This window comes from Cariama cristata, unplaced genomic scaffold (genome assembly GCF_000690535.1).
Source record: "Cariama cristata isolate BGI_N322 unplaced genomic scaffold, ASM69053v1 scaffold1691, whole genome shotgun sequence".
Classification (NCBI taxonomy): Eukaryota; Metazoa; Chordata; class Aves; order Cariamiformes; family Cariamidae; genus Cariama; species Cariama cristata.
In genome coordinates this window covers 75,464-100,677 of record NW_009598452.1, presented here as the reverse complement: position 1 = coordinate 100,677, position 25,214 = coordinate 75,464, and the positions used below count along the sequence as shown (strand labels likewise).

Sequence of the window (25,214 nt, the reverse complement as noted above, 5' to 3'; positions counted from 1 at the left end):
CTTTGCTACTCCTTTAAGTTGTCTTTTTTGATAGTAGGCTTTGCTCATCATGTGGAAAAGAATGATCCAAACCAGGTGATGCTGTAAACTCAGAACCTGTTTTGTGTTGTAGCTTCTTTGTATATTTTGACAAATCCTTCAAACACAACGAAAAAAACTACAAATATCAGTTATAAATCTTGTGACAAAACAGGATTTGTCTTATCTGCTAATGAAAATTTTTAATCTAATATGAAAATTATCTTGACATAATGCCATTGCCATGAAACAGTGTATTCTCTGTTTGTGAGGTAAGTATTAATTATTATTTCTTTCAGTGTGAAAACAAATGTTTAATATCACATGCATCTTACGGAGACCATTAATTTTTGGTAACTAAATTGTCTCTATTCTATCTTCTTTTCTTACAAACACAAAAAATCATTAGCAATATTTCTACTGTGAAACATTGCTGAAGGCAAGGGAGTTAGAATGCTACTTCAGGTGTCTGCTCATCCTACTGAAGGATGGGAGGAGAAAACCATAGGCAAACAGAAACATTGGGCTAAAGTTATTTCTGGCACGTCTGTACGGCTGCTTTGAGTGTCTTCAAACTATCCTGGTATGTGTGTGAAGTATGGCAAACCTTGGAAAACCATATACAGCTGCAGAGCATTATAAAAAAGGTGTGTCAACACACAAACCAGCTTTGAGCAGCACTGGGAGACAGACTTGAATTGAGTCAGCAGAGGAGAATGGGAAAAAAGCTGCTTAATTTCTGGATCCATGCTAATGCTGTTTTAGCTGGGCTGTCTTAGGACACTAGTGAGAGTAATAGTAATGCAAGGCGTTAAAAGTGAAAAGATTTTTACAGTCCTTTTAGTCAAGTTGCTGGCTACCAAGACTAATAGGATCCTCCAACTGTTTTCACGGCTTTCATATCTGTTTATCAAAGCTGGTTTTTTTAAAACAATTAATCATATTTCCTTTTATTTTTAACCAGGAGACTTTTTCTGTGTCTCACAGAACATGTATTCAAAAGGCTGTTTAATGCAAGTACTGTAGTATTTGTTCATTAAAACATGTATTATTTAGAAGGCTGACAAGTAACAGTGTGTATTACCTGAGAGACCAGAATTCCTCTTTGCAGGATATTCCAGTCTACCCGTTAAACAGGAAAGTGTGTGTTCTGAGCTTTACCAGGAACTACTTATAAAATAGATGTGTCTGGCTCCTAAGCAGCCATTACAATCTGGCATGAAGTTACATGTTTATAAATATTTCTAGAACACAGGTCATCAGTGTCTCTTTATTTTAAATACACGTTTAGACACATAATAATCCGTTAAAAATGTCTTGGTGAGGAAGATAATTTTTGTCTAGCTTCTGTGTGAAAACCATAGTTAAACTATTTCAGTTACCTTTCAGGACCTGAATAGCAAAATATGCAAGGCCTCCAGAACTGCATAGAAAGGGTATGTTGAGGTACAAATATTTGTGAAGCAATGCATTTATTTAGAATATGGCTGGATTTTCAGCTCATCTGGACCTCAAGATTAGCTGAATTTCTTAAAGCGAGCTTTTTGTTTTCCAGGCACTTGCGTGGTTTTTTTTTTCTGTCCTCAGGACTTCCCAAGATATAGGGAAGATAACCCTCATAACAGTATTCTATTCTTTTTTTTTTTTTTTTTCCTTTTTATGAAGTTTGCCCAAAGCAGACATCTGAAGAAATGTCTTCCAATCGTGATTCGAGCCTTACTAACGCACCGGTGCAAAGCAAGCTAGTATCTTCCTTCCAGCAGCACACAAAGAAAGCACTTAAGCAGGTAAGTTTGTATTGACTGATAATCAATTGGCTTCCCTTTAGCATGTGTGTCAGTCTTATACAAATAAGATCTCAGCAGAATTTCAAGGCGTTTATGAGGATTTTTAGTGCTTTGTTTAGTAGTGTATTGCTGGGGTTTTTTTACTGATGATGCAGTCCTGATATTTATAGTGAGTTTAATGTTTTTTTAAGTGCTTTTCAAGTAAGCAGAATTGTTTATATTATCACATCCCTGCTTTTCCTATGTAAGCATTTGTGTTGGAAATTTTATATGAGGCTTAAAATTTAAAAAACGACTTTGAAAGAAGTTCTGCAGATAGGTAAGAATCTGGATGTATTTACTGTTCAGTTTTTCTTTACGGTCTGTTAAGTAATTTTTCTTTCATGCTGTATTTGACACTGCAGTGTATAAAAGTGGGGTAGTTTTGGGATTTTTAATAACCTATGATTTGGGTGATTTAGGTTGCATGATAAGTAGTAAAACTTGGCAAAAGTAGCTGATTATTGAAAGTCAGATACTAACTGAAAGCGTAACAGTGTGAAAATTAATTTGCCAACAGTGCCAAGTTAGTTCAGCTTACAGACGGGCAAATGAAAAATTAAAACTAAAAATTTATAATTAAAAAAATTATCATTACCTCCTCTCAATTTTGACTATGTAGGAATTGTTTTGGTCTTGTAAAGACTATTAAAAATGAGGTACAACTTTTCTAGAGTGTTAGCATAATGAGATGATGTTGTTTTAATTTTTCTCATGACTGGTGTCTTAGTTATGGTTAACGGAGGTCTAGTGTTTCATGGGGTAGTTTATTGCCGAGTTGTTGATTTAGGCTTAAATTGAGGAAAGCCTGTCCACATCTCCTTGAAACACTTAAGTATTTGTGCTTAGTTTTTCATGCAGTTTGAGTTTAAATCCACTAAAATTTATAGACCTTTATCTTTCACATGAGGTTATCTTGAACTTAGAAGCTTTGAGGACTGGAAAGAATCATTAGATTGGTGTCTCACGTCTATTTGGTCAGGAAAATTGAGCAGTGGGCACAAAGCAGCTCACTAACTGTGTGGATAGTTGTGAAAAGGACACAGTTTTGGGAAACTCTTCTATACAGATCTTTTATGATACGTGAATTTTCTTAGGGATGGAGGGATTGGCAAAGGGAAAGGAGGGGGGGAAAAAGAGCAAAGCCACAAATGCTTGAACTTGTATGACTTTAAACTCTACCATTTGTCACTTAGCAGATGTATAGGCTTAAGAATAATTTTTAAAAGGACAAACTAATCAGAATAGCTTAATATAAAAAGTCATAACATTGATGGAAATCTTTGACAACATTCCCTAAGGCAACAGGGTTACAGCAACATCAGAAAGTTAAGTAATCAATAAAAAGAAATCAGTTTTAATTAAGTTGATGGTAATTAGATCCTGTACTTCAGGATAATACTTCCTGTATTATTACAGCTATCAGTAAAATGTGTTCTATATGTACAGTATTAGATAAATAGACATTTGTATTGTGGAGTAGTAGAGGATTTTTGCTTTGGTTTCTCTAAAGTTTCAGATGTTGGCTACTGCCATATACACGCTGCAGGTTTGATTTAATTTCATATTGTAGCAGAGGTGAATAAACTTTAACAGTGATTTTATTTATAAAATTGCTATTGGAAATTTATTCTTTTACTCTCCAATCTTTCTGTTGCTTTTATGGATACATAATACCTAAAATTTGTAAAAAGAAGGTTTTGTAGTACCTTTGAATACACAAGAAACTTTAGACAGTTGTATGCAATGCTCCTCCAACTGATACTAACTTACTGGTTCCATGCTAAAGTAACAGAAGATGAGCCGCCATCATTCTCTCAGCAAGTGCTTATGCTATATAAACATATATATACTGTATATATGTCGTAATGGGGTCTTCCCTAGCTATTGCTTTTTCTGTATTACTAAACAGTCTTCATAGAATGAAAACCTACAAGATAGTCTCTCAAACAGTTTCCTACTCCATTTATTTAAAAACAGTGGGTTCTTCACAGTAACTCGGTCTTGTATTTGTTTTGTAACCATTAAAACTAAAGTGAGAGGCAAGTTGATAATGTGCAGTACTGCTTGAAGATCTGAGCTAGATTTAGAAGGTTTTCTCTACTGTTTATCTACTTATTAACCACTCTAGTCATATGTAATTATCTTTAAAGTATTATATGCTGAATTTGCATATGATTTGATTTTTAATGAATTCTAGAGGTATATTCCTGGGTTGAGATTGCAAAGAGCAATCCCATGTTTCCTTGTAACAGCCTGCATTTTAGGATGTTCTCATGAGTCAAATTAGTCACAACACTGCATTTCTTGAGCTATGCTAGGAGCTTGGGGGAAAGGGCATTTTCTGAGCCGTGGCCCTTGGTTTTGGGTTTCATTCAGGTAGCAGTGAATCTGGGGTACTTTGCAGGGGCTAAGGAGGTTTGCAGTTGCAGTGGACTCTCACAAGGTCTGTGTCACAGTTCAGACCTTATGTCCTCACCTTTCAAAGGCTGGGCTGCTATTTTGGTCTGGAAACTTTCTAGCTTCACCACCTTCCATAGTGTCCTTATTGGGAGAAAGGTTTTGGGTGTTTTACCACTGAGTGTGTTTCATGCTTCTTTTTCGTGTTTGAGGGAGTTTCAGTTTTGCTCTTTTATAGTATCTGAGTGTAATGTCCAACAAAATAGTTCCCATTCATGAGGATTTAGACAAAAGAGTCTATGGTGTAGAGCTGCCTTTTATGCGTGGCTTTCTGATGGCAGATTTTACGGATTTCTGTTTCCTTTTTGCTGTTGGAAGTGCTTGGGTATGTGTGCCCAGCTGTTGCTAATCTAGTACCTTTGAAAAGAAGGTTTATGGCATGCTGTCACATGCTGATTTCCTATCAGTACTGATCAGTTCCATACTGATTTACGTCATTTTCACACTTGAGAGTTTTGGCATGCAGACCCATGTAAGGACCTCTTCCTGGGAAAGTACTGAACTACATCTGCATCTGCTAGCAGTGGTACATGGTCACACTACTGTGTGAATTATTCTTGCTCTGGACAAGGCTAACTCGAGTACGGACATCAAGTCATGGCATAGTATCTACCATGCTCATCTCTGGTACAGTTTCTGTTCCGTTGACTTGAGGTGATACTTTTTTTCGAAGTCTTCGTTATGTACAGATTTGTCTGTATCTATCAACATGTTCTTGGAACATTTCTCAGAAGAAACGATCATACCTGCAAACTGGCCTCACGTAGGTAACGCTGAGCATGTGTGAATACCCAGGACATTGAGGTGGTATTAGTGTCTGTTGGACTCTGATAGCCAAGTATAAGAGCACCTTGTCCATCAGTGTACCAGTTGTTTCCTGGGGCAGTACCAAGAGAGGATAAAGAACTTGAAGATGCACTGTAACGATGTCTGGGATGATAGTAGACCTCCCAGACATGGAAGAAAATCCTGCCTCACTTTTGGCACTTTGGAATCAGCACCAAGAAGGGTACCCATAAATTTTCTGTTGGGAGAAGAGAAGGATACTCCATTCAGACTCAGGATCTGAATACAGACCAGGACATGTCTGAGACTGTACTGGGCATCCAGATCTCTTTGTAGAGACAGAAACTCCAGAGACAGCAGCCAAGTGGGTTTGGGAGGAGAGAAGCTCAGGAAATAAGGGCATCTACACAAGGTATGTTACTGCCATGGTTTGTTTTGTTTTTCTTAACTTTGGGCTTTGTCTGCATGCTTGGTGGCTGGGTTCATATATTTGCCACTATTTTATTCATAAAGTGGGTAGATGCAGTTTTTTTATGGAGAAGGAAGGCACCCATCCATATGATTTGTTCTTAGAGCAGAAGTGGCAGCTCCACACCCCTTTTTTTCCAGTGAATGCTGTCAGGCCCCAAGCAGTAAGAGAGCTATGGGGAAGTTATGGTTTGGCTCATGTGTTGCTCCTGAATTATAGGACATTAGACCTGTACAGCTCCAAATATCATTTCAGGCTGACTTTTCTGGCACAACTGTAATTATTATTAGAAATCAACCTACAACCTGAAGCAACAAGAGACTAAATTTGAAAGCAGAATGGTGAACAGTATAATTTAGCCCTGATTTACCCAAATTCACAGGACTAGCTTGTCAAGATTTCTTTCTTTGTTTTTTAAGGACACAGATGTCCAAGTGCCTAGGTTGGCACTGAAGGTAGAATCCTGATCTCCCTTGGTGCTGGTGTAGATTTGCTTTCCTGTCTTCAGCTCAGGCACAACACTTATCTTGCTTTGAGAGAAGAACAAGAGCAAACTCACCAATCTTGCTCCCTCCACACTCATTCTGTTAGGACTTCTTTCCGTGTCTACAGCCAGATGCAGGTTACCTTGAAGCATTTTACTGTCTGTAGAAAGTAATCCAGTATGAGTCTGTCTGTGGTGTCTATCCTTTGACTCATTTGAGCAACTGCTCACTCACACGTTCTGATATAAGCCTGATACATTTGCCTGCCCTCCTTTCCCTTCCTCACCCCCAAAGAAACAAAGGTGACAGAGGAGATCATTATGATTATGTCCTTATCACTTAGAATTTGAGCACAGGGTGTCTTCCTGAAAGGCTCTGAAAATCCACTGTGAACCGAGGTATTTTTTTGTACCGAGAATTCCTTGGTATAGAGAGTTTGCTACAGTTTCTCAGCGTCTCTGTTAACCATTTTCCTATGTTTCATTTCAGATGCTACAAATTTACCAAGGCCACAGTTGGACAATTCTGGCTCCCTAGCTGAAGCATTTGATCAGATGTCTGGAAAGATAAGCGATGATTCTTGACAAATTTTCCTGTCAACAAATGGAAAACAAGGAAAACATGTTGCTTTTTGACTTCTAGAGAGACATGGGAAGGGACAGTGGAATTTACAAATTGCATTCAGGAAAATGGAAGTTCGAAGATGATAAACTAAACTGAGTTTCTGATTGCCAAGACAAATCTAGGGAAGAGGACAGAGAAACTATGGCAGGGAGACTGCATAATGGGGAAAAGAAGCTGGAAGAGCGAGAGTTCCAGCAGGAGCTCTTCAGGGAGTACATGCATTGCCCGAAGGCAGGCTGCACGGTATGTCCCTCTAAAGGTCCCTATGCATGGGCAGCATGTACCAGCTGCTCAACACAGTGCTTTGGTAAGATGCAAGACAATGTTTATGAGACTTTCTTCTGGGTCATCCCCATGGTCCTCAGCCCTTAACTGTGATGGAAAGCAAGGGACAGGAATCCACACAATCCCTGTATTCTTTTTGTACCACTTTTTAATAACTAGCTCCCAGTTGCTGGGGCATTCTGCTTGTTTGTTTTTCCTCTGGGGTTATTTGCATAGCATGCTTTTTGCAGTGCTCCTGCATGTTTTCTGTTTTAATAAATGTATTGTCTAGAATTTCTTCCTCTAAGAAATAACTAAGAAGAATTTTAAAGCAACTTTAGAACAGTACTGTGTTGAAGTGTAGTTGGCCCTCTACCTCACTCCAGGACAGTGTCCCTCACTTAAAACGTGTCCTGGCATGAACATTACCTTTGACTACATCTACCACTGCTATGTAGTGGAGTCTTCTTCCCAAATAGAGGTCAAAAGTGCTCTCTTTGTTCTATTCTGTAGATGCAGTTGCTTGTCCCAAGTCTCAGGCAGTCAAGCTGATGATAGTGGCCTAGTTCTAAGTATTGCACTTGTTTTTCTTTAAGTAACCTGAGGAACTATTTGAGATGGATTGGTCATTGCTACTGTATTAATGACAAATATCATCACTGGAGATGACAGTCCCAGTTAAGCTTTTCCAAAGATGTTACATGATTTTTCCATATAGAGGCAGTGGGTGTCTGAGAGAATATCTTCCTCTGGGCTGTATGAAAAGAACAGCTTTTGATTTGAATAGTTTATAACATGAAATTATACCAGGTGAAAATGAATCATGCCTTGATTTTGAAGTGCATCCTGGAAATGGTTGGCCTTTTCAGGGAAAGACAGGAGTTGCGACAGTTCACAACTCTTCAGAGCTCTAGGAAGCCTCCTACAAAATGCTGACAAGCAATTATCTACAAGTGCTGTTCCAGGAGCTGTTGGGTAGGTCCCCAGAAGGCTGTGTGCTCAGGGTGCGTGGGCATGTGGCAGAACCCAGGCTGAAACAGGGTGTCTGGCAGAAAGGCATTAGACTGTAACTGCTTACATTGGTGCAATGTAAATTGACGCACCTCTTTCTCTGAGAGGTAATAGGTCAAGATTTTTTTATTTGGAGAATGGTCGTCTAGCCCTGGAGCCCCCACTGTATGCTTTGGACCCTGCACAGAGTATGTTTGTAAATTTGACCTAGTGGAAAATGTTGATTACTGTTTTAAGATTTTGTATTGACATTGCTATCTTTATTTTAGTTTGTTTTTCAAACTGCGTTCTACAAATGTTTCCTTACCTATATGTGCTTTGTTGTGTCAAGAAACAAATTTCCCCATAAAGCACTTTTCAGCTGATAGATATTATTAGTTTAATACTACACAAGCAATTCACGAAAAAAACTAACATTCTTCTCTTTAGAACAAAGTGTCACTGAATCAATGCATATGCCGTCATCATTCCATTCACATGCAAGTCAGAAAAGACATTGAGCACATCACATGTGTTTTTGTCCTCCTCTTGCTTCTGTGGTTGGGAAAGCAACAAAAATGTTTACTTTGCAGTCTATCATGATCTGCAGCAACTGTAGCTGTGAATGCATTATTGTAATCCTGTAGAAGATAGTGCTGGCTTGCAGGTGTACAGGTACACACATAAATACACACATTTCTCTGTCGCTGCACCTCATATGTCCAAGCACTTTAGTTCAATATTGATTAACATAAAGATCAATGTTCAGTTATTAACGTATAGTGTAGTTGTACAGAAAGACACTGACCACTGCTGAGACCTAAAGAACAGATGTGCAGCAAGAAATTTTTTTTGTTCCAGATATAGATAGAAGTGTCACAGGGTTGGAGGATGGCATGGGATGAGAATAGATGTTTATTCGAGAAGTTATTAGCAGAGTTTGAAAATAAACCATAGGTCTCCAAACTTCCAGCCTGGTATTCTACCACTACTCTTCATTGCCAAATGGTCGGTTGTGTGCACTTGGCACCAATACTGTTATGTTTGGTGTGCAAGTCTGGTTGGAAGTAAATTAATTTGCTCTATGCTTTGGAAATGGCAGTTTGTACTTTGTAGCTATTTCCATGAGACATCTTTATTATTGTTTTAATCCTACATTTGCATGCTTATAACTGACTACTTTTAATGTATGTTTAATATAAGCAGTAGTGGCATTCTGAAAATAGTAATGTGTTTGTTCTTCATGATTTGTGGTGCTTACTGTTTTAACTGCTCTGTGTATCCATGAAACAGGTTGCCACTGAGAAATTTTAATTTAATAGAGACATGGGAATTAAAGGCTGTTTTAATTTTACTAACAAAAATGAGGGTGAGAGAGAAGACAAAGCCTGAATTTTATGGTGATGTTAAGTGAATCAGTGATAAACTATAAATCTGTTTCATCTTTGCCAATTTGGGATCCATGCCATGATGCAGAGTTGTTACTTATTTTGTGCAATAGACTTTTCTCAGTGTATCATAGCTTGTGTTTTTCACATGGCAGAACAGAAGAATTCCATAGTTTTACATTTCTGATCCATAATGTGTGAAATTTCAAAGGTTATGTTTCATGATACGAGTTTCCGAATGTAGACTTGACATTTATGGAACAAATAGAAATCTGGGACAATGTTGCTTAATGCAACCAAGTGTTACATATCTTTGTTGTTAATAACTTAATTTTTAACATTCTCAGCATGTCATGCATTTAAGCTCAAATGAAAGTGTTTTTCTGCATTAATGGTTTATCTGTATGCTGCATTTTTTCATTCTGAGTTGAAAAGATGTGGGAAAGAAAAATAATAAAAAATATCCTAAGCAGCAGTAAAATCAGAGCATAGAGCTTCACATTTTGCTTCTGGGGCTCTTTTGAGGGGATGTAGTTTCCCCCTCTCTCCAATTACCTGTTAGTTTATATTGTTTCCTTTCATTCTGACTTCAAAGATGACTTTATTAGTTTTTACTGAAGAGAGTAAACCATTTTGTCACATGGGTGAAGAAGTCGTTCCTGTGTTAAGATCAACTAAATATGAAATGATTATTCTTGAGAACAGATAATGGCATTCATGAAACCTCCAACACACTACTGTACTCCAGCAGGGGCATAAACTCCCTGAAAAAGAGAAAGAGACTTACTCTAGTCACCTCTGTTAAAAACTGCTTGGAATTAGAAGGTCACTGTTAATTGCATGGTGTTTTTCTTTTGGCATCTATCTTCAGTTTGTGTTTTCTTAATACTCATCTTTTTATGTTATTTTGAGTTCTTTGGATGAAAATGGATTGATAGGTTACTTAAAGATTTTGGCAATAAAAATAATTTCATTCAACAAATTAATTATGCCAAGCCCTGTATAATGACCGTGGCAGTGTTATTCAACAGATGGTCACAGGTTTGTTTTTATGAATGGGAATATTGGGAATTCTCCATAGTCATTATGTGCGAGAGATTCACAGATGTCCTTTGCAAATCTGCTTGTGAAAGGCTGGATGTAAGTACTATGTTTTGGTGGTGATTTTAAGAGAGCTTTTAATGTTTAACTTGTGTACCACTTGAACTTTGATTTTCTTTCTCGCCTTTTTTGTTTATGTGCTGTATGAATAGGATGGTAGTAATGTTTACAGAATACTTCAACGGTGATGAGTTCTAGGAATTTACAACTTGCAGCTTTTTTAACTGAAGCGTTTAGCACAAAGTGATTGAATACATTTGAAATGTAAACATAGAGTCTTATTAAAGAAAAATATACTTTTTGTAAGCTATTGTATGTACTATGTGTGTTTCTCTCTTACTTTCCATAGTAAAAAGGACACCTTACCATTTGGTAGAATCATCAGCTCGCCCTTTGCAGATCTGTAGGAAGCCCAGCTGGGAGCTTATATGTCTCTAAATATGGATGAGATGCAGAGGGCTGTGTCGGTAAAAGATGCCAGTGTAGTTTGTGTTAGTTACTGTTTCTGTATCTACAATGAGATCTAGAACCATTTTTCTTTGGAATAAGTTATAAAATTTCTCATTTTCTTCAGCGCTAGTTACAAATTTGACTCATTTACTTTGTGTTTATTCCCTTCACTAGAAGAGCCAAAACTAGAGATTTATTTGGTTGTGGTGACTGGGAAAACACTAAATTAGCTTGGTGCACTAAAAGCTCAATATAGCAAAGTGTTTGGTGTATGTTTCACTTTGAGTAATCCCATTGACTTCCCAGCTAAGTAGAATTAATCTTGGGATACAAGATTCTTGTCTTATCCTACAGTAGTCTTGTATCCTGAAATTAATATCCCTCAGGCTAAGTGTAGAGAAGTTATATATTTGTCCTCAGCAGAGACTGCACAGAGTGTCCTTGGTTTATATTTAACTCCTTCTGGTGTTTGACTTTGCTAGTAACTAGGTGTCAGTCGGTAATTTCTCCCTCTGCTGGGTTACTCCTAGTGTTGTCTTGCAAAGACTTTATCCAAAATTTCAGGCCCTGCAGCTTTTGATTCAAAGGAGAATTTAACACAAAATTGTTGTGATTAGCTGACATTAGTATGTCCCACTAAATGGGATGACTGATCAAAATCTCAGCCATCTCTTTACCTTGATAATCAAATGTTAGATTATTTACTTGATATTTTTTTACCCTCCTCCCCTGCTTCATATCTTTCCTTTGACAAATGAAAAGATACAGAGGCATAGGGAAGATTATTTGCCTGTTCTCTGGGCACAGCGTAATTCATTGGGACTTTGTGTTACAACTTTGACTTGGATTTTGATGTCCACATGGTTTTAATTTTTTTCCATTCTACAACCTGTCTTTCAGGTGTCCACATGTGTAGCTTTACTGTCAATTTGAGTTGTCCCATACAGACTGATTTCCAAACTTAATTGTGGGCCCTGCGTGATGATTGATTTTTTGCGTTGTGAAAGTAGAGGAGATGGGGGAGAGACTGGCAGTGAAACAATGAATGTTAGGGGAAAAGAAACCCTGAAAAATAAATGTGTGTTCAAGGGAAATGGTGACTTTAAGGTTTGTGCTTGATCCTCACATGTCGAGGTGCGTAGCCTGTAGCTCAGAATTGGGCTGTGCCTCGAAGTAAATAATTCTGGTAGCCACGTTTGCCTACTCCCAGCTGTGTTCCCTGCTCTCGTGGCTCTGAATGACCGGGGAGTGCTGGATGAGCCGTTCTGTCTTGCTTTAGTGCTCTGTGACCATGGGGTGGGCCTGTGCTTCTTGGAAGTGCCAGATCAGTTGCATAAATGTGTGCTTAAGGTCTGCAAGTGGCTTTCCTGTAACATGGAAGCAGGTAAGTGGTGTGCCTGACGAAGACTGGGTACCGCTGCCCTTGCTCCATCAGCACGTGTGTCACCTAAGCTGTACGGACGCTGACTACTGGTCATTAATGGAGGATACACTGCTGCTTGCTTACCCTCATTCGTGGGAGTTCAGTCTGAAGCACTGAAAATCAGCTGTGAGGCTTTCCACAGAATCTACCTTTGTCACAGTGGCTGTCTAAATCATTAAAATGGTATTTCCTCATGGATGCTGGCAACAGGGCTACGGTCCCTCACAGAGGTCAAAATTGTCTTGAAAGTTCAAGAAGAGGCTGGAGGAGAACATGGAGCATCGTTTGGGCTCTTACTCATTTGTCTAGGGAGGATGACACTGCAGATGGATATTTCTTCTCTTTGTGAATCAGTCTGAGGGGTACAACAATACAAAGTTTGGGTTGTGGTTATATTGGTATGCTGTTAGCGCAGAAGTTGGCTGTCTTCAAGTAAATTTAGTGGACTATTTGTTAGTGTCTCAGGGGTATTACTATTAAATAAGGATCACCTGGTTTGACGTGTATCTTGGCAGGACTGTCCACTGGGGGTCATTTTTGGAATTTTGGGGAATTTTTGCAGAAATGTTAACATTTTGGAATTTTCCGTCCACAAGTCTGGCTGTGCTTGCTCAATACCAGTATGAATTTTCTGTCTCAGAAATGTGGGAAGTATAGGCTATTCTCCATGGCTTTCTGCTTGCTTCTTTGATTCAGTGCAGATCTGACCAGCTTCCTCTCTTTGTTTGATTTCAAGTGTTCCAATTTGCTTTTTATTGCACAGTGCTTATGTGTCTTTTAAGAAGTGTACTATAAAAGGGGTTAATCAATGAAATAGCTTTTGTGTGGCTTGGTGTATTTTATGTTGTGTTGTGTGTTATTTAGAGGAATAGAGTGATATCGATTTCTTTTTTTCAGAGGTTTTTTTTTTCTCGTTAGCTATGTGAATGTTTTGGAAAGATATTACAGATTAATTGAAGTTACAGACTTTAACCTTATAAGGCATCAGTCATTCATGCTCGTAAACCTACAGGGATAATTCGTATCAAATAAGTTCCTTGTTGATATAGTATTACTTTAATAAATCCCCACTCCAGATCGTAACAGAAATCACAGTTACGAAAAGAGAATGCACAGTAAGATGGGAGAAAAATAGACAGGAGGATAGAAAAGATCTGTATTAAGCCCAGCCCGTTCTGATTAATTCCAGAATTTTAATGCTTGCAGATGCATTAATTGGCAAGTATTCATATTTTTGTGTTGTAAGATCTTTTGAATCAGATATCACTTTCCATATAAAACAGTGTGACAGGTATTTACTATTTCTAATCTTTAAATATTTTGTATTACATTATCAACCCTGTATTCGATCCATTTGTGAAACACAAAGCAGTCCCATTTGTAGAGATTTATTCTTGTATCATTTTTCCCCAGATTTGCCAGAACACCGTCATGTTCGTGTTCTGAAGGTTAATGCCCAAAGTCAAGCAGACAGAAGCCAAGTGCTGCAAGGTTTCCAAGATTAGGACTGATTCCCTTCACAAAAATAAATGATTCCTGCCATGTTCAGTGATTTTGTGCAGCACTACTCACGGCTGAGTGAGTGCATCAATACTGTAGTCCTTACATGCTGTACATACTGATGACACCCTGTGTTAACTTGATTGACTGAGCAGTATACTGGAGAGGATGCACCTGCGAGAGATGGGCAGACATATATATTTTTATTCTGGTTTTGAAACATCTATTTTACATTTTTTTTGCTTGGAAGTTTTAGTTTCACATTCCATGGGTTATCATGTTGTGCTGTTAAGGTAGAGCAAACAGTTACGTGCTTCTTTGTTGTCAAAACTGTACTGGAAAATGATCTAAGGTGCATCTTCTTTCTCTTTGTAAAAAAAAGCCTGATTTTATATTTTAAAGGAAAATGACATAAAGGGGTCGAGTGTGAAGTCTGGCAAGTCAGTAGCTATGTAAATTATGCTTATTTTAAGAGATTCAGTTTAATGGTAGAGAAATGTCTCATGTAATTCACTTATAAGCATTATTTTTTGTTACATTTTTATGTTTTGTTATCGTTTTTATAGGCTTTAAGACAACAGCAGAAAAGAAGAAATGGAGTCTCAATGATGGTAAACAAGACTGTTCCTCGTGTTGTTTTGACACCATTAAAGGTGTCTGATGAGCAGTCGGATTCACCTTCAGGTAAATAGCTAAAGGACCGTTTGCAAGATCAGCTCTAGCCACAGAGCCTTCCTCTGAATCAGCAGTGTAGCATACAGAATTTGGAACTGCTGAAATAATATTTCCACTTGGTGGCTTTGTTTAACGTCTTTATTTTCTGATCCAAACCAGTGTCTCAAGGATGGAGATTTTTCTTTAATAAAGAACTGAATGCACACAGTAAAATGACAATTGGTAATAGCAGCAGCTTTAAAGGAATGCAAAGTAACATTTCGTTTGGCTCTGGAACTCTAATGGAGGACCACATGCTGGTATTCAATGCCATAAAAAGGGGGTGGAGGGGAGGAAGGCAAGCTTCTCTGTGAATGTGAATTTGTGTCTCAATTCTGCATTGCAATACTTGAATCCTTTTGTTAGCTTTTCTTCTTCTGGTACCATGCTTTTTACCGCAGCATAACCTTGACCTTTAGTTATGGTGGTTAAGTTGCTTCATTTTAAGAGATTTCTGTGTCTATGTTTAACACAAATTGACAATTGTATTTCCAGGTGTATCTCTTCTATAAATGTTTCTTCACAAAGAAATGATCTTTTTCTGCCTTTAGATTGCTTTACTGCCACATAACTTGAGGTTAAAATATTTTTAAAGATATCTCTTTGTCATTATAGGAAAACGATCTTTTTATTAGATCAGTGAACATTTTTATTGACTGCAGTGTTCAGTAAACTTTAGTTTTCAGCACGTAATTGATTTATTGAGCTTTTACTTCCATTTCCTCTGATGATGAGGAATTAAATTGTGACCAGAAAGGTGTATTGCCTTTCAGCAAGTAGATGTCAAATTTTTTTAAATTCTATTTCTGTTTTGTTTACAGTGTAGGGGGTGCTGGGGGTTTTGTTGGTACAAGTGCATCAGTATCATGTTTGGGGATTTTTATTTTTTCCTAAGGATCTGAATCTAAAAATGGTGAAGCAGATGGTTCTGATAAAGAGATGAAACATGGGCAAAAGTCTCCAACTGGAAAACAAACAAGCCAGCACTTAAAGAGGTTAAAAAAATCTGGTTTAGGTGAGTAGGAGTAAAATAAATATCTTACTTTTTATTGTAATACTGATATTTTTTCTAAACTCTGTGTTATCTTTAAGAGTTTTATTTTTGTAGTTTATCCATCCCTTTTTCAAACTCAGCAGCTGACCCTTTCTCAAGAAGGCATCTTTCTTTCTGGCTACCTGGAAAATCCATGGGCAAGTTCTTTTTCCCCCAGAATGCTTTTCTGTAGTTGCTTTTTAAAGTTTGACAGACCTAAGCAACTGTGGGCAGAGAGCTTCTGATTGCTGCATTATGATTTTTTGGGGGATGGGGTTGGGGTGTAGCAAATATTTTTTCTTCCTGGTAAATTTGCTTGCAGTCTAATACACACTTATTCCCAAAGATAATAGCATATTTGCTTACATACCTGCCTTACTAGAAGTTAACCCTCTTTTCTTCCTTTGCATTATTCCATGTCATAGAGAGATCATTTTTGGTTGATTCTCTTTCTTTGGTTGATTTGTTTCTTCAGTTTGATCCTTAATTATTTTGAAGCTACATCTCTTGAAGTGGTAGATACAGTTTCTGGTTTTATTTTCTGTGTTTTTTAGCAAGATTCACGGATGATCTGTAATTAATGAAGAATTTTCTCTGAAGAGACGCTAAGAGTAAATTCTCGGTAACTCCATGTGATAGGCAGATTTTCCTGCTCTGCATGAAATATAATTGGAAATGTTCCCTAAGGAGCAGAAAATGTAGTGTTCACTAAGGCTCTTGTCTCAGCTGAAGTAAAGTAGAATAATTACATAACTGTTTCTTTATCTTTACGAAGGACTTTTTGCATTCACCAGACTGCTGAATCATTTTGAGAAGTATTTTGCAATGTGACCACATTGGAAAAGTTAGCAAACAAGCTTTTTGTAGTGGCTGGATCATCCTAAAAATTATTTAATGTCTGTCTTTGTGGTGATAAGATTGTTCTTTATTAATGATCTAGCCTAGTCCTATTTTTGTATATAACAATTCTGTAAAATAGCTTGAAGGTACTTCATGTCCTAAATATCATAGGTTGGTTGTTAAATATGCTATTGTCAGTTCCTGGTGAGCTGTTTCCTGCAAGCCTTATTGTATCACAGCCTCCCATGAAAGTGTACTTTGGTTTCATATATGATCTTTCTGCAGATTATTCATCAGTCTCAGATGGCTAGCTAGTTCTCTATGTTGATCAAATGGCATTATGCAAAACTGAAAATACTCCTTCAGTATTACAACTTCTGCTGTGCAAAGATACGTTCAATTTTAGATGATTTCCTGTAACTTTTCTCTACATTTAAGACTGAGATACATAATCTGATGTACATTCCTCCTCATCCCCAGATATTTCATCAACTGGTGGCCTATGATACCAAATGTAGAGTGAATTCATTAGATTTTTTTGTGGATTTCAGAAAAAAATCCTCTGGCCTTTTGGGACACGACATTTGGAATGCGGGGAACTTTGTGTAAGGTTGAAGGATTTCTGTTCTTGTACCTGCTGAAATGTTTCTCTTATGACATAGTATTTCTTGGGATACTAATAGAACAGTTGTTGAGCATCTTTGAGCATAGGTCCAGTGTCCTATATGGAGCACAATTCAGTTCCAGACATTATTTAGTTGTCTGAAATTCTGCTGATCTGCCCAACATTCACTGCATGTTGTGTTTGGTAGATTTTCAGAGCTCCCATTAAATATGATTACTTTTTTCCCCTTTTAGTTAACTGATTCTTCTAACTATGTGATTTCCATCCTTTTCCCATCTTGAATTTTATACTTTAATGTAGAACATGGTGCACCCATCCCTCTCATAGTTAGTTCTGTATGTTGGAAACTGATCTTTTCTTTTCCAAGGCTGTAAGCTTGAGTTTCTCTCTCATCTTCCAGGTTTTATTTCTGATCCAGGCAGTGATCCCCCCAAACTCTGTTAGCAGCTATATAAGGCTTCAAAATGTCTTTCTTTGTGGAAAACAATGTAAAAAACATTGGCATATGTTTTGTCATAAACTCCTCTCGGAGTTACGATTAGCTATGCAGTAGTGGCATACTCTTGTCATGTTCCACAGAACTACTACTTTCCATGCTACTCCAAAATACTGTGCTAAATCTGATTACAAACTTGAGACCTGCAGTAAAGCTCCTAAATTAGCCACAGGAAGAGTGCAAGAGGGAGAATTTGTTGTTCTTCTGAACAGATTTTGGGTTTTTTAAAGTATGGCTGTGCTGGGCATCCACAGTGAGCTACTGACCTGTCATCCTAGGAATAATATACATATTTCTTCCACAAGTTGATAAAACCTCCATAGTAGCCTGTAAGTGGTAGCAGGTCAAATAAATCAGAAAATGTGTGACCCAGGCGCACAGAATTAGGTCTAACATTCTGATACTGTCTTGGGCTTTTCACATTATTAAAATATCTGCCAGTCAAGTGTGTTACTGACTTTGCAGTCATATATCTTGTTTTAGTTTGGATCATCTCTATGTGTTTATCTTTCCGTAGGTTATCAAGCGTTAGCTGAGGAAAATGTTACTCCAATTTGGAGTCACTTAGAAGATGGAGACATGTATTCTGTTGATTAAAGAAAAGAGTGTACATACAGGCATTAAAATTGGATACTTCATACTACTTGTGTGTTACATTTGAGGACTGTGTTCTTTTTGCATTTATATTTAGTGGGTGGAACAGATGGTGAGGACAGTTTATTGTGATGCATTGATGAAAATGAGCACTTCTCCCATACAGTTGTCCATTATAACAGGGCATTCATTTGTTTGTAATGGAGTCTTTGCTCTACTGCAATATAGTATGTTGGAAATATGTGTTGGAAAAGGTTATCTTGTGCTGACTGCAAAGTAATCGTTGTCTCATTCAGTTAGCATTGTCTACTGAAAAGGAAAAGCAAATTGCAAGAATGTTTGTGGGAGCTTTTAGAATTTACAAATCTGCATTTTCTTTCATTTGTATGTTTTGTGGATGATGTTATGGCCTTTCAGGGGAGACCACTGTAGGCCTTCCAAGAAATCTAAAGCATAATTGCATTATTTTTATTAATGTTACTGTTAAGTAGTTTGTAGCATTTGAGAAGTTCCTAATAACAAGTATGCCCAAATTTCCGCATTTGTAATATATACTTATTCTTCTTAACATGTCAGTGGTCATCCTTGCTTGAGAGGTCCTTTGTGAATGCCAGATGCCATCATTGCTTATAGAAGTGAAATATTCTTTTCAATTGCTTTTTTTTTAGAAATTCTGCTGGAGTTTGTGTATGATTTAGTTAAGACCCCTTTCATAGCTTTTTTGAAATATTTGAAAGTACAACAGACCAAAACCTGGAGGAGTTTCCTGGGCAGGGTTAGAAGCTTTTGAGTTTTTCCAGCCACCTGGACTCCCCACTTCTTCCATTTCCATGTTGAATATCATAATATGTTAAGACTGAGAGGAAAAAAGGATTGTAACAGTATGTATATACCCTGAAGCAGGTAGCAGTAATTGCTCTTTAAGGAGCTTTAAAAAGTATCTTTTAAATGTTATCCTAGAAATAATATTAAAATGAGACCAGATTGGACCTCCAGTGGTCATCTAATTTGTTCGTCAGTCATAGGGGAAAATCAGTTATACACCTGTTATTCCTGACAGGTATTTGTCTAACATATTCTTAAAGATTTCCACTGATGGAAACTGCAATGTCTCCCTATGGATCTAATCCAGTGTCTCCTTGTTCTTGGTGGTTGAAAGCTCTTTTCCCAGTATCTTAACAGACGTATTTCTTACTGTGCAAGAGTTTAAGCTCATTACCTTTGCTATCTACTGTGGACAGTAAGAAAACATTTTTCTTTACCCCTTGCGTTAGCCATTTATGTATTTCCCTTTCCCTCTGCTGAGTCTTTATCTTACTCATTCCTGGGTTTGTATTTTTTCCTGATAGACCCTGTTTGCTAAATCTCTGATAATTCCTGCTGCTGCCTTCTGTGTGTTGATCTTTTTAGAGCATGGCTTCTTATGAAAATTCTGAAAAATGCATGTTTTCAAACACTAACTTAACACATTAAATATTCTCATCTCTATGATCACTGTATGTTCATACAGGTAGTTTTTAGCACGTGCTGTGGGACAAGTTACGTAGACCATAGTGCGAAAGAGAAGCTCTCCGTAATGATTGATTCACGTCAGCCTCATCAAGCAGCCCTTTGCTTGGAAATAGATGCTTATAATTAGGTTGATGACATGACAGGAAAATTTTCTGCTGCTACTGAATTGAGTTGGTCTCTTGAGCTGGAAGTAAGAATATGTCAGTTGTGATGTTGACTGGAACATAGATCCTGTAAGAGCTCAAAAGACAAATACAGGGAATATAAAAGAAGCGGTTAAGACACCTAGAAAAGGCTGTGTTACCCTTCTCAGAGTACCGTTTCTCTGGAGCTTACTGTATTACACAATAAAAGCTACAAAATTAAAAAGAATTGTTCTTACTCTCTTCCTTTATTTATGTTTAAAGTTATTTCTGTTTATTTACTCCAGGACATTTGAAATGGACCAAAGCTGAGGATATTGACATAGAAACACCAGGATCTATTCTAGTGAACACTAACCTGAGGGCTTTAATAAATAAACACACCTTTGCTTCTTTACCTCAGCATTTCCAACAATACCTCCTGCTTTTGCTTCCAGAAGTAGACAGGCAGGTAAGTAGCATTGTATAGTATTTCTTTCTTTAAGGAGACTTTTTTACAGTGTGTTTGCATAGGCTGATTTGATTGACTAGGAATTGTTCCAGGAAAGAATAACAAGAAAATTTCCATACTTTCTTAGGTAAAACTGTTAGATGTAGAGTGACTGTAAAGTTTATCTAAGTGTCAACCAGCTCCTGCTTCCTTTCTTTCTGAAAACTCTGCAGCTCCCTGATTTGTCTAAATGGAAACTGGCCTGCAGATCTTCCGAACTTGCCAAATTTCTTAATTAGCTTTTCTACCTATGGTGCTGAAGATAAACTTCTCATCTTCAAGACTTTATTTATGTTGAGTCTCTTTTCATCTGTGGTCTTCCTGGGCACTCTGCCAGCAATGTCCAAGTCAATATTAGTTCTGTTAGTTTCTTCTCTTCCTCACCTCTTACATGTGCCTACATATGCATCTGCTCAGCTCCAGTGCACTGAATCCATTCATTCACACCTTTTGTAAAGAAGTTCTTGTTCAGAGCTCACAGCTGTAGGCTAATATGAGTTGTTAACCAGTTCTCTTGAGGAGAATGATTTGGGGAGTAACAGGGTGGAAATAAAAGTTCAATTTCATGTTGCTTCCTACAATGTTTGGTCCTTCCTGCGTTTATTGGTCAGATTGCAGACTTTTTAAAGCAAGAAAAAAGATCTTTCCAGCATGTCTAGTAGCTAAAATAGCAAAGAAAGCCCGAAATAATTTCATTTACTCACTTACCTCACTTCAGGATTTAAACGGTCTTACTCAATGGGGAATACTCATGTACTTAATTCAGCCACATTAACTTACCCGAATAGGACATAATCTTTTTTGCAGATGGTCAGTATCCCTCTTTTTATATAATAACTAGAGAATGCAGGTCACTTAAATGACTGATTAAAACCTGCGTCTTAAATCAGTATGTTAAATGCCATGGTTTCATTTCTTGAACTGTAAGTGTCTATCACAGTAACACAGGGGAAAGCAGTGTAATATGATACAAAAAGAGAAAGAAAAATTGTATTGATGTACATTTACTCAGCCTCTTATCAAATTAGATACTGCATGTTTTGGACTAAAATGATGCACTTTGATAATGGAGTGTTTGAGAAAGAACATTAAAAACAGAGCCATGGGAGAAACAATGGAAATGTATTTATTCTCAGGCTCCCACAAGGCAGTCAAAGTCAGTATTGACAAATTTTAAGAGAACCTTTTTCGCTCCTGTAAAACAGATTTTAACTTAGTGCCCACAAATATTTTCCTTATAGTTTTGATTCTTTTTTTCTCTTTCTAGTTAATTTGCCAGAAGAGATTAAAAAAAAAAAAAAAAAGTCAAAGATCCCAGTGTTCGTGATTTACATTTCAAGTACAGGGGCCTTATTTAGAAGTTTCTTACTGTAAAATTTATTTTTAAAAATGGAAGCTGACAAGCCATTTACCTTCTTATCGGGGTCCTTACAGCAGAGTTTTTGGCAAGAAAATCAAGAGAATATTTGTTGAATTTAATCATACCTCACTAGTTAAAAGCAATGCATTTCTTTTTAATTTTTGTTTTGGAAAGTGTTCACATAATGCATACATTGCAGGTGTTATTTCAAAGACCCAACACTACATAATTGGATACTGTTACTTCACAAGCGAACTAATCACAAAAAAAGCTGTTGTCATGAGACATTTACAGGTGTCCTTCAGTCTGTCGTCTTCTCACAGCATTCTCTGGGTTTGTGTGGCGTACCATGTTTTAACATGCGTTTGGAGGGCAGGAGTCTCCATTCATCTCTGGAAGTTTAATGGAAATGTTTGGCCTCTAAGTGGGATAGTTTGAGGATTATTTTCTGGTGGAGAGTGAAATAGCCCCAAATCCTCACTTTGCAGAGGTCTTAGTAGAGAAAGATTTGCATCCCTTTTCTTGGTATCTGAGAATACGTCCTTCTCTATGCCTAATATATACGCATATCCCAGATAGGGACTAATGGAAGCAATCGAACTGATACTCTTTTCCTTCCTGTGGCAAGTGGAAAACACCAGTGTAGTGCTCAAGGATCAAGTGAGAGGGAGAGAGAATTCCAGCCAGGGAACTCTGATGGGAGTCTCTGATGTTGGTCACTCTGACTGGACAAGGCAAGGGTATTCAGTCTTCCTTTTTTATTTCTGCTGTCTAAATCAAATGGGGCATCAGGCAAGCAAAAATGGTGTAAAACTATTCTTTGAGTTAGCTGCCCATCTCTGAGGGTTCAGTTTCGTTGTTTTGTATTGTCCTTTTCCTGTTTGGCTTGAGAATTCTTGCTCCTGCTCTTCTGGCTCTGAGGTGCTTCCTCCCTGTGCACTGCTCTGCAGTTGGCTGCTGCTGTCTTCCCCAGAGAAAGCTGCGTTTCTGTGTTGTCATGCGGGTATAGTATGTGAAGTACTGTAATAAATGGCACTATAAAAATGTAATAGAGTTATGCTATTTGTGTATATATAGTGATCTGTGAAATAAATTACTAATGAAGTGCAGTCTCATTTAGGGTTTATTACTGCTCCACATAGAAAATCCCTATGATGAATGATTCTTTGTCATTTCTGTCATAAACACCATTTTTCTGGGTGGTATAACTCCTCCTTCTTAAATCATACTGAGCTGAAACTTGTCGTGCATATGTCAGTTTGAGTAAGCATTTTTTAGAAACCATTAGTTAAGGGAGTTGAGGTTTTCTGGGTTTTTTGCATGCTAGTGTTTATTATAAATAAATGACTTCTCTCTCAACCCTAGTTAGTCTAGTATGTTCAAAAAAAGTTCAGGGCCAAATCAGGAGCTTCATGGGATGTGTTTTCTGATTTTTCTTTTGTTTTCAAGTTTTGCGATTGCTGTCAGGGAGCCATGGGAGTCCCTTATCGAACAAGAGCCATGGGAGCCCATGGAACAAAGGGCTTTAGGAAAGATGTCCTGGAAGGGAAGTTGAGAACGACTGTGCTGATGTTGGTGCTGTCATTTTTCCTACTCCAGCTAGATTTTTGACAAAGTGGAAGTGTAGGATCATTGCCTCTTTTTTCGTTACAAAAAAACCAAATTGTATCATCAGTTATTCACACTTGAAATTGATTTCAGCTTGTATATTAGTTTAAATTTTATTTCAGTAGCAATGAGGCCTGTGTGTAATTCTGTATTCAAAGTGCCTATAAAAGAAGTTGGAGCAAGTTGGCAGTTATGATAGATACGTTTTATCAAGGATTTTATTTGCTTTCTTTCGGGATCAGAGTGAAATAGTATGTGGACGTTGTTCAAAGAAGGAGCCGTGTCCCAGTATTTAGCAGACTACTCCAAAATGTTGCTTCACTGGATCTTCCCATTTGCTTTCTTAACTCCATCAGTACTTGAGGATTGTATTTGCCGTTGGACTTCTCCAGCATTTTCTTTATAAGACATCAAACTGCAGAAATTAGTCCTGTGTGTATTATTTGCTCCCAGGTTTGTTCTACGTTTCTCTCCATGGAATTATTGTGTAGTAGTAGATAAATGGTTACCTTATCTTGCCTAGCTGCCTTTTCTGCTAATACTGCAACCTTTTAGCTGTCCTTTTCAGTTTTCTATCATCAGTAGCTTCTAAATATTTGTTATTATGTTCCTGTAAATGTTTGAATTTTACACTGAAATACTTTTAGGTTTATGACAAAAGCACTTAGTTCAGAGGAGAACATTTGCAATAGAAGGTTAAATGTAACATATGTCTTCTGCACCTAAGCATGTTTAAAAAGCTGTTGAATTGGCACCCCTGTGTGTGTAGTAATTGAAGGTCATTTTATGTCACATTTCTCCCTTTCAACTGACATTTTTCCTTTGGTTTTATTGGTTAATGTGGATAGCATGGCGTTGTTGTAATGTACTTTTATTTGTACAGCTTTATTAGGGTAGTTTTAATATAAGTATCTTGTAGACTAGATGAATGAAGAAATTCCAAAGCATTTAAGCTGCCTTTTCAATAAGATTCTGGGGCTCTGATCCTTGAGCTCAGCTAGACAGGGGTGTTCAAAGAGGTTACTACCCCAGGCTGGCCCCTCTGTCCTTCTGCTGCAAGTTAATACCTTTTTTACCAAATGCAGCTGTATGGATGGTGTATCTGCACATTTCACAGTCATGTATTAACAACAAACATCAGTTTCACTTTACATGAGTTGAAGGCTGAAGGATTTTACTTCAAAATCCCTGTTGGCTTTAACTGCAGGAATATTCTTTTAGCTTCCCTAGTGCAGTCCAGTAAGGCTCACTGCAATTGCATTGTAATCTGGCTTCTCTGATTGATGTGGTAATGGAATTCTTGTTTGCTTGTTTGCAATAGTTCTTAGAAGTCCTCCTCAATATCAGTACTTCTGTATATGTGAATAGGAAGCTTTGCATTTTTTATTAAGTGTCATGTTTTTGTATTTCTGCAGGCTTGGTCACTGTATTTCAGAAGTGTGAATCAGTGTTTTCCACCATGCTGCATCCATGTTGTGGAATTTCTTGTTCCATTTCTAAAGCCCAAGCTACAAGCTCTTGTCACACCTAAAGCATGTCTCACCTTTAGGAACAAGTTCTGCAGAGATGTTCACAGAACTGTTGCAATTGCTTTTGTCTGTAGCAAGGCTGAACTCAGAACACCTTGCAGGATACAGGAATGGTGCTGTGCCTGCTGAAAGCTGAAAATACAATAACCAGAGCTGTCTCTGCAGCATCCTTATCCATAAGTCCTTCTGGTGTGTGAGGGGCCTTGCACTCAAGATTCTTCTTCTGATGCAAACTAGTGAAGCTTTTGTTCCCCTCTCCTTCCCTCCAAACAAATTTTATGAAGTACAGTGCACAGCTGTTAGTGCTTTCAAAAAAAGAGGACATTGTATGCAATACCAGTTCCATTTACATTTGACAGAATTATTAGTACTTTAAAAAGAGAAAAGAATTTATAAAATACCTCCCTTCCAGTGGGAAAGTACTTACACAAGTGCCTTGTTAAAAGACTTTGTGCTAGGAGCTGTATTATGAGAGTATAACTAATA

The 25,214-nt window shown here is 37.6% G+C and overlaps 1 protein-coding gene across 1 annotated transcript in view; it reads left to right on the top strand.

The window, feature by feature from the left end:
• The window catches only part of ASXL3 (additional sex combs like transcriptional regulator 3), a gene marked incomplete at its 5' end in the record, with an annotated part of 67,023 nt that overhangs the window by 9,498 nt on the left and 32,311 nt on the right, over positions 1–25,214 (top strand). Inside the window, 4 exons of the mRNA XM_009709273.1 lie at positions 1,684–1,805; positions 14,351–14,468; positions 15,394–15,513; positions 20,029–20,192. Coding sequence (XP_009707575.1) covers positions 1,684–1,805; positions 14,351–14,468; positions 15,394–15,513; positions 20,029–20,192 — 524 coding nt within the window. The remainder of the gene's footprint in view (positions 1–1,683; positions 1,806–14,350; positions 14,469–15,393; positions 15,514–20,028; positions 20,193–25,214) is intronic.